The sequence below is a fragment of the Haliotis asinina genome, chromosome 10 (assembly GCF_037392515.1).
Source record: "Haliotis asinina isolate JCU_RB_2024 chromosome 10, JCU_Hal_asi_v2, whole genome shotgun sequence".
NCBI lineage: Eukaryota > Metazoa > Mollusca > Gastropoda > Lepetellida > Haliotidae > Haliotis > Haliotis asinina.
In genome coordinates, this window is record NC_090289.1 from 14,706,592 (window position 1) to 14,717,401 (window position 10,810).

The window sequence follows — 10,810 nt, forward strand, 5'->3', positions numbered from 1 at the left end:
TACACATAAATGAAAAGAGGTAAAGAGGGCACACCAGAAATAAGATAAGTAAAAACTAGGCCACCCCACTGCTCCATTTCGCTAATGATGGCACATAATATAATACAGTCAAATTCCAATGAGTCAAATCGTTGGGCACCAAGTAATAAATTGTTTGGTTGGTAGAAAATATGGTCAGGCCCAACATGCACTTCAGGATATGCATAATATTCGAGACGCCGGCATTCAACTCATCAGGATTTGACTGTATTGTTCACATGTTTGTGTAGCCATTGCTAGAAACATGTGTTTCCACATAATTTGGCAAACATTCATGAATTGTTGGACAACTTTTGATTAATCCTAAAACATGAATACTGCTTCTCTCTTGGTCGTATCCACTGTTCATGAATAGTGTCTGGCCCTCAGACAAATCCAGCAGTCACTAAAACCCCTAGCCCCAGTGTTCAACTGTATATTTCAAAATGGCTCTGACTGAAGATCTTATATGTGACACATCCCAATTGTGCATTGTTTATAAATCTCATGTTTCTTAATAATTTCAAAGCCGATATAAGAAATGTTAAATCTGAAATGTGTGTAATTTTGTTTTAATTAGACAAACATCTGAAACTCACAGAACCCCGTGTTCTGTTACTTTGAAGCACCATTCATGAACACTGCACACCAATGCATACAGTCCTCTTGGTTCCTCCACTCTATTCGCATCCAATCTAAACAGGTTCATTGTTTAGCTTCTCAGCTTTAACCATGATAACAGTAGAGTTCTACTCAAGGCTACCTTTATGAACTCCAAGTTCGGCAGGAATCTCATTTGGTGTATTAACATGTAACTTTTCTGCCATATACATGTATATATAAATATATATATAATATACTAGCACTGTTTCAATTCATCTGTGTATTCAGTAAATAAAACAGCAGCACTTAGTGCATATAGCTGTTTGAATCTTTGGGTATAATCAAATTTTCTACTGCAGGTAACATTTAGATTCTTGAAGAGGCATTTAGAAGTTGGTGAATATGTAAGACAAATATATGGATGGCAACTTCTTATTTATTGTATAACACATCTGGTAACATTTAAATGACATTTTCACTTGTATGATTCACAAGAGAACTACATTTTAACATTGTAAGTTCAGACAGTCCATATTTGACTTCTCTACCAACAGCTTCAGATCAAACAATGGAAGCACCATCCACAGCAAACAAAATCCATCAGAGCAATTATTTGATGACTGTTATTAAAATCATTGATTCAAGTTATGACAGTTATTAAGTCAACTGCAACATACTAAGTGTTGCCTGATTGGCGAACAAATTACATGCTTTAGATTAAATTATGACTCAGACTTAGGATTCCTAGCAGTCAAACTGAATACAGGTAGATCAAAGGGCTAGGATTTCATCATGCACACTCTGCTTACGATCTTAGTCATGAGTTTAGTCTTATGTCACTCAGCAATATTCCAGCCATGTGGCAGCATTGTTCTTTCTCAGTCACATTAAACAAGGTAAAAGGACAACTGAAGTATGTTTACATGCAGTTACAATCTGTAAAGATGACAAAATTACAGATAAAAAAGATAAACATAATTTTCTCGGATATGATATTGTCACAGCATAATGACATAATGACTGCAATTACACATATGGGAGGTTCAAAACCGACAACATTCAGGATAAGTGAAATTCGAGAAAAAATACCTAATGACATGTCCTTGAGTGCTGTCATAGTTAACATTATCACATGAACAGGTATATGGAACCTGTCTACCAGTTATGATGAATGAAAATACCATATAACTACTAAACAGATATTAGTCTGTCTGGCAATCACAGATCTGCATCATTTCCCCTCTACACAGCTTTATCTGCTAAAGATGTCAATGAAACAAGTCTGGATTTCCTTATAAGGCAATAAACAAACATAAGAAAACAGTTTCATTCTAAAAAGACTCAAAAGGACAGTTATTTGGGCATTCTGAATCTCCAATCTCCCTGGGTCTTCAAATGTGAACCGTTAAAAGTCATGAAGTCATCCAAAGTTCATATCAGTATAGATAAGTGGTATTTAGCATGTTTAGCAGCTGTAAGATCACTGATGATAGGAAAACTGATATTGATCTTCAGCTTACAAATGTTAAAAGAATGCTCATTGGTATTTGCTGCTTATTAACGATGTGTGTACAGTAATTAGATTATAGGGGAGCATATCTCATCCTCCTAGACTTGCATGATTCTTGGACAAACTGACAAGTGGCTATGTCTAGCCTTCTACATTGAAATAATTAAAGTACATGGTAAAATGCCTTAGTCAACTCATTTCATGAAGTTTCTGGTTTAGTTTATTCACTATGTAACACATCCGAATAATTTCCAGGGCATACATTCCTATAAATCTCCACCATACACATGGCTTATCTATGGTCCAATAATTTTATTAGCCTCCCTTGGCTATTTTTTTTTATCAAATCAGGTGTCTACACTGGGAAGTTGGGTGTACCAATCACAATTCACTTTCGCTACATAAAAAATCTAACCGATTAAACTTGGTAACACAAATGATGCAGTGGTATTCTGAAAGAGGTAGAAAGAACACTAAGAAAAAACTTTCGTGGCTGCAACTGCTATCTATTGACACTGGCAAGCTTAGCTGATTGGCTACTCTGAGAATGCGGAGTCAGCAAATGGATGTAATAAAATTGTCAGGCTGAGCAGCAGAAGTACTCAAGACTTAGTAGAGATTTATCATAACGTATACCTTGGCGATACCTGTGGGTGTGCATAACACTGCACTCAGCAGTATTCTAGATGTTTGATCAATGATGAAGGTGGTCAGTAAGTAATTAAGTCTGGTCCAGACAATCCAGTGACTGACAACATGAGCATCAATCTAAACAATTGGGATAATATGATCTGCATCAACAAATGTCATGAAGACCCACAGCAGATGCATATTCATGATATTCCAGTCTTATGAAGTAATGAGATTCAAATATGGATAGATGGGATATCTACTATAGTTAGACACAGGTTTGAAACTTCCAACTTCATCATGAATTTGAGAGGTGATACTGATAGCTTGCAATATTTTTCATCTCATGTACCATTCTCTCATATGCACCATATCATGAGACTTAAATTCTAGTATTTTACATCACTGAGGATTTATACTCATTTAAATCAGAATCAGAGTCTATTTGAACATGCAAAACAACAGTTTTGTTTTAACAAATTCATTCAAGGATAATTAGCATGTTTAAAATGAAGAGGTTTTTTCAAACCATAAACCCTTCATGAGGTGCAATGGAAGTTAAAATGAGGGTAACCAGGGATTAGCATGAAAGGCAAAGGAGGCCTTTTCAAAAGCCTAACATTGAAAATACAAAATTAGGGGTACCCTTGTTCAAACATTGTGAGAGTAAATCGAATGAGTAGTAGACCCCTAGACCCCACCCCTATCCTTATATTCAGGCACTCACTTTAAGTTGTCGAACTACAATTTTCTTCATGATCTGCTCTTGGATGCATGTCAAGAACAACAGATTGTTAGGTATACTGTGACAGACAGTTTGGTAGTATGTCATACAGACCCTGAGAGAAATATATACAAGGAAGCCCAAGCAAGTTTGAATTATGTGGCAAGTCCACAGAAAATTAAGAAAGTCTCATGGCTCCTCTTCATGATATACATTTTTCTATAATTACATTTTCCACAAAATATGTTCATTTCAGAGACTAATTGTCAGGGTAACAGTTTGGTAACAGGAAACTAGTATACTATACATAGATTTGTTTAGTGACACTCACAACTATAGGTTGGGCAATTAGCATGACTAGGCAAATCCTGGCCATCAATGTCAGATTAAACTAGGCAACTGGATTTCCATTAGGCCATGGAAATATATGATTGCATTTAACCAGGTCACAGTCCCTATTAGCTCCTAATCCATGTGTGTTTAATTCATACTGAGCTAAAACATCTGTCCATACAGCAGAATGACGTATGCCCTCAAGTCAAACTCAAAATAATTAAATAATGCAAAATATTTACTATATAAGCAAGCTCTACTAACAACATTATTAATATAATAAATAAACATTTTCTGAAATATTAATTGACAATAGACCTGGTAAAAATTCAAAAAGACACGGGTTCAGCCCATCAACACAATGACATATATATGCAAATAAAATGATTGCTCAATCAAATCTGATTCAAGATAAAAGTAGGACTATTCATTACTTTTATCAGTCTGGTGAACAATTAATTAGATGACTTTGGAAAAAAAGGTATGGAAATTAGAAGATAAAAAAACGTGTCTTCAACGTAGATGATTTCAAGGTTGATTCAACAGTGTACCTGCAAATTTTACCTGACCTCAATGTGACATAATGGCAACAGATATCTGGACATAATGGAGTCATATTTTCCTGTTTATCAAAAGCCCAATGAAAAAATGAAGTCATATCAGTATACCATTGTTTAAAGGATGGTGTAACAATATGCTTACAGGCTAAGTTCAATCAGAAATATTGTTCACATGCAAGCTGTATTATAAGGCAGTATATGTAAGGCCAAGGGAAATATCAACAATGACAAATCAGATGATGTAATACTTTCAATACACCATAGGAGTTTGACAATAGAACATGCCTGGGAACGAACTTATTGACATTTAATCATTTGAAAGGAGAGAGCCATAAACATGATAAACCAATAAACACAACCATGTCAAATAGTGATCATATAATTTCTTTTACTGATAATAAGACCTGAATAAGCCTAAACAATAAACCCAGCACAAGCACAAGAAAATACCTTGAGAAAAGCAAGTATCATATCTATTAATATTTTACTCAACTAAAACTTGTCAAACATTTGTTTTTCTCTAAACTGGAAACAAAATCGATTATTTAATATGTCACATGTCCATTTACTAAAAACATATCTACTGCTCTAGACATGTTTTAAACCCCAGTCAACCATGCCCACTACTGCTTGAGTACTGTGTTGGGCTTAATTTAGTTCATGGTGATGATTTGTTTAAATCAATAAACCATTCTAACAATGTACATGTCTTCACCTGCATAACATAGTACTAGTAGCAATTGACATAAATTTACGAATTAGATTACCTGTATAGACAACCCTTTATTTTGCTCTGGCGTTAAAAATAACGTGGTACACTGATTAGTGAACTGTCAAATCACTTAGTCTAACAAAAACAAACCCACAATATTTCCCTGTAAATAATTACATTATAAACCTCCCCTGCTAATTCGGCTAAGAAATACATATACATACAAAGATCATCATTAGGATTTCCTTACCTACACACAATCGAACTGTCTGACATAATCATAGGCTATTATCAACAAATCGGCTCACGCTCATTCACGACACAAGTCTGCGACATTGTTCCGATGAAACTTACCATCTCGCATGGGGACTTTACCGGATGGACTGCGACTGTCCGCAGCCATTTCTAATTTGCTCGAATTTAGTAGTTATCCAACTGTGGAGATTTTAACCCATAACTTGCAACAATAACGCAGAAATAGGTCATGTCGTTCGGTTCTGCATTTGAGTCATCAACATTCTTCTTCAAAGAGCAGCCATTTTTAACTACTAAGGGACATAACTCGTGTTATGCGTTCGATTCAGATATCTGCCGGACTGCCATTCAAGAAAGTCAGGTTCAAGTGAGCAAGCATCACATAAATTATTCATGGAAAACTATGGCATACAATTTATATTTGCTTACTATTAATTATTTATTTGCTTATTATTATAGCATATAGATTAAATTGAATGGCAAGTATAGTTCATATGAAGCTATTTTTGTATGTCAATTTACATGTACATTTATCACAACAGGGTACGAACCGTCAAATTATTTTATCTGAACAATGTAATTCCATTTAAATGTACTCTTGAAAATAATAGATATTTATTTCCACTCAAGAAAAATATTTCAGTGGAATATAATGTTAACATCATATATTTACCACGGATAAGAGATGGATAAGACAGCAATACCATCCTATCTATACACCGTTCAAATTGAAAACGGCGGGATGTATGTATATGCGTGCGTGCGTGTATATTTATTTTTTAACGACATACTCAGCTACATGAATAAATGTCATCATATTTTCTGTCATACGGGTTTTCCTTTAAGTGTGACCCGTGAAGGTTCCGGGGTAGAATAGGCCTTCAGCAACCCATGCTTGCCACAAATGGCGACTGTGCTTGTCGTAAGAGGCGACTAACGGGATCGGGTGGTCGGGCTCGCTGACTTGGTTGACACGTGTCATCGGTTCCCAATTGCGCAGATCGATGCTCATGTTGTAGGTCTCTGTATTGTCTGGTCCAGACTCGATTATTTACAGACCGCCGCAATATAGCTAGAATATTGATAAGTGCGGCGTAAAACTAAACTCACTCACTCACTCACTCCTTTAAGTGTTTGGTTGAAAAGTTGCAATATCTTGCAGTGAACCAACTCAAAGCAAAACTACAAGACAGTAGAACGACGGTACAGGACAGACACTTGGGTGAACAGCTGTTGTTTACAGTAGTCACTGACCCACGTCTCTGGTCGATGATGATGTTAATATCGGTCATTGGTAGATCTATACAAGAAGCCGCACAACGCTCAGGCAGTGTGACACTGACGATTGTTCGCAATAAAATCCAGATCCGTCATTCGATACATACAGATATAAATCTAAATGGTAAATCAATACCCGACAACTATCCGTGTCTGTTATCAGCCCCGAGGGATCAATATACACGGAAGCACATCGAACAAGATTATCTTTCACATTTGAATGTACATGTATAACTGCCTGTTGCAGTGAGCGAGTGAGTGAGTGAGGTTAGTTATACTCCGCACTCAGCAATATTCCAACTATATGGCGGCGGTCTGTAAATAATCAAGTCTGGACCAGACAATACAGAGACCTACAACATGAGCATCGATCTGCGCAATTGGGAACCGATGACACGTGTCAACCAAGTCAGCGAGCCCGACCACCCGATCCCGTTAGTCGCCTCTTACGACAAGCATAGTCGCCATTTGTGGCAAGCATGGGTTGCTATTCTACCCCGGGACCTTCACGGGTCGCCTGTTGCAACATGCGCGTATTCTTGTGCTAATATTCTACCCAGTAGATGTAAAAGAAGGTTCGTGCGTTTGTAGTTAACGCCGCACTCAGACAAATTCCAGCTATATAGTGGCGGTCAGTAAATAATCGAATCTGGACCAGACAATCCAGTGATCAATGAATTCATGGAAACAGACACATTTACTATAAGCCTTATGCATACATGGTCTTTATACTCAATAGCATGTTTAATCCAGGCTTCCGCAGTGTGAACATTGGTACCAAAGTTCTGTCCCTTTTCTGAAATTCATATAACAAACCAAGGGTTTTAATAAGGGCGAAACTGGGATTCGAACTCATGATGATCATTTCTTACGTCAGAGACACATATGTACGATGCATGTATTGACGTAACTGTTGACGTGCATTAGATCACTGGTCCTCTCAGTAAATCGTCACATGTGTTATACAAGATATTTTGTTTTAATCTAACCTGACTGTTCACGAAGTAAATTCGATTCTGAAACAGAAATTGAGTGAGTTTAGTTTTACGCTGCGCTCAGCAATATTCCACCTATATGGCGAATGTCGGTAAATAATCGAGTCTGGAAAAGAATATCCAATGATCAACAACATGAGCATCGCCCTACGCAATTGGGATACGATGCCATGTGTGAAACAAGTCAGGGAGCCTGACCACCCGATCCTGCCAGTCACCTCTTACAAGTATGAGTTTCTGATGACCAACTCTAACCCGGATCTTTACGGGTCTCTGAAATAGAAAAAACTACATGTGAACTAAAAAATACACTTTAACTCATGATGGTATAGCGGCCAGATACCATGATTAAGTAATATGCAGTGTTTGTTCTTCAGCGGCATAACCAACTCTGGCTCTGAAAATCCAGTGGTCGATATCATGAAAAACGATATTCGTCATTGGGGCACAACGACACGCAATGAAAAAAATCGTCAGCAATTGCAACCTGATCAAATACGACGCCTCTGGCAACCTGCCTAGACAGGCATCGACAGTTAGCGTGAGTGAGTCTAGTTTTACGCCGCTTTTATGAATGTTCCAGTAATATCACGGCACGGGACACCACAAATGGGCTTCACACATTGTGTCGATGTGGGGAATCGAACCCGGGTCTTCGGCGTGATGAGAGACCGCTTTAACAACTGGACAACCCCACCGCCAAGGCACTGACGAGTATGACAATGGGAGCTGTAACCCTGACCAAGGAACATGATTAACTCTTCCAAGTGGTTCAACATGATTTAAATGGGCCTCTACAATATAGTTTGTTTTAAGTCTATGTTGACTGTTAACGAAGTACATGTACTTTTGATTCCGAAACTAAAATCCTTCACGGTTGTATAAGATAAGATAAGAAGATATACGTAGGCTTGAAGCCCCAAATTCTTCAACGGCAATAACAACTTGATAGCTGTGATGCATATCCTTTCATTCAGCCATCTCAGTGACGGATATTCTTGGTGTGTTCCCGAGCATTGTATACGAATAACATCTGTTGTGTGATGTCGGACACTGTGTTATGATTAGGTCCTAATTGCAGCAGCTAATTTGATTAGCATTCTTTCAACACGATCAATGATGTATCAACCATCTTGTCAAACCGGTTCGTGTCAGGTTTGAAAGTTTCAATGTATGGTGCAAAAACTATGTCCACGGGTGCTTTGTAGGGGAAAGCGAAAGCAACGCGTGCAGACATATAACGCATTGAATCTGCTCTGGCAAACCAAGGTTCTTGGGAGCAAGTCTGGATTCGCAACTCACGACTAGAACTTAGGTGTCAGTTATTACGTGTGGTATGTATGAGTAATTATAGGGTACAGCATAACGCACCTCTGATGTTACAATAAAATCAGTTTTGAATTCACTTTGAATTCAAAAGTCCATTGGTCTTCACGTCAACTTTTAACTGTAATTCTTCATATTCACCTGAAAATTTTGATATTTTAAACTTCGGAGATGGGGATTTCTGTCCGATGCAATTACTACTCCGATATTGCTCTGCGTTACGTTACGTCTTAAGTCACACATACGAAAACGTTTCCTTCGTATTGCTGTTAAACACTCAGGCATCTCATAGTCTGACATAAGAGTGAGTGAGTGAGTATAGTTGTACGCCGCATTCTAGCTATATGGCATTGGTCTGTAAATAATCTGGAAAAGACAATCCAGTGATCAACAACATGAGCATCGATCTACGCATTTAGGAATCGATGACGTGTCAACCAAGTCAGCGAGCATGACCACCCGGTCCCGTTAGTTTCATCTTATGACAAGCATGGGTTACTGAAGATCAATGCTAACCCAGACCTTCACGGGTTCTGGCATTAGGCAGACGCCGGGGTCGGACAGTGAAGTCAATTCTAAAATGTTTTCTGCTAGTAAATTCGCACTACAACAGTTGCACCGCATACGAATCTGACTCTGGACATTCAGTAATTGATATGAGAAACGATCTTCGTCCTTGGGCCACGATGACAGGTCATAGTTCGCAACTTGATCGAATGCGACGGTCCTCTCAACCAGAACTGGGTGTTGTGGAAATACTATTACTTGAATTCCCAAAAGACACTGGCAGGGATGACAAATGGACGCATGAATCTCACAAAGGGCCGCCTGATTAACACATGGTATTAGTCTAACAAGCTTTTCATGACGACTGCTTGCCTATAAGTGTAGCATATACATCTACTAAAACGTGTTATTCAGCATGTTTGTTAGGTAGAATATCTTTATTAGAGTTTTCAGGAAACCTCCATACCACGACTGCATTTCCGAAATATGTCCTGAGTGAAGCGTTCGTAAAATTTCAAACACCATCACTATCCCACCGACGCTCATTTTCAGATATTCACACAAATAACATTTCAGCTCGATACATTTCTGCAATCTGTAACTAATACTTACGCGTTCCAAGGTCCACCATGAGGAAGAATGACAGCCAATGCATATGAATTTACTCCTTCCTTGAAAACGACCCTTAAACCCTTGTATACTAATAGTGATGTCTATGTCCAACGCTATTCAGTTTTACGCCGCTTTCAGCAGCATGGAAGACATGACAATGATGCCACATGGAGCAATCATGCACTCCAGATATTCAGTGTGTGAATGAAGGGAATCAAACGCTTGTGTTCACTGTGGTGACCCATTGAATAAAAGGCTATATAAGGAAAATAAGTTAACTAACCGGATTCTGTATAATTTATGACAACAGCTGATGATATAGATAAATATTCCGTTTCTCTTCCAAACATAATATTTATTGCTAAAAAATATTTTTATTGAAAACCCGGTCTTCGACATAATAATAAATAGCTCGAGACATCAACGATACAAGACTGTTATCAAATTATACGAGGTTTGCAACTTTACATATGTGTGTGTACTTGTGTGCGCGTGAGGATAAAGTCAATTGATGGCATCTTCGTCTAATTTACAAAGTACAAGTGTTGTGTCAAGATGTTTGATAATGCTTGAAATGCCTGATCGAATCAGAGAGCTGGGTCCCTGATGTTAGTTTTCGTATCTCAGATTATTTTTTAATTCAAAGCACACGAAGCGAGCTATCCATGATAAAAATAATGTTATGGTCAAACAACGCCCAAACCTTTGAAACAATGCAAAATATAATGACACAAGATGCAACAATGC

The 10,810-nt window shown here is 37.8% G+C and overlaps 1 protein-coding gene across 1 annotated transcript in view; it reads right to left on the reverse strand.

The window, feature by feature from the left end:
• Positions 1–5,617, reverse strand: part of LOC137298926 (cyclin-dependent kinase 14-like) — a 48,808-nt gene extending 43,191 nt beyond the window's left edge. Inside the window, exon 1 of the mRNA XM_067831307.1 lies at positions 5,445–5,617. Coding sequence (XP_067687408.1) covers positions 5,445–5,493 — 49 coding nt within the window. The 5' untranslated portion in view covers positions 5,494–5,617. The remainder of the gene's footprint in view (positions 1–5,444) is intronic.
• Positions 5,618–10,810: the final 5,193 nt, after the last annotated feature.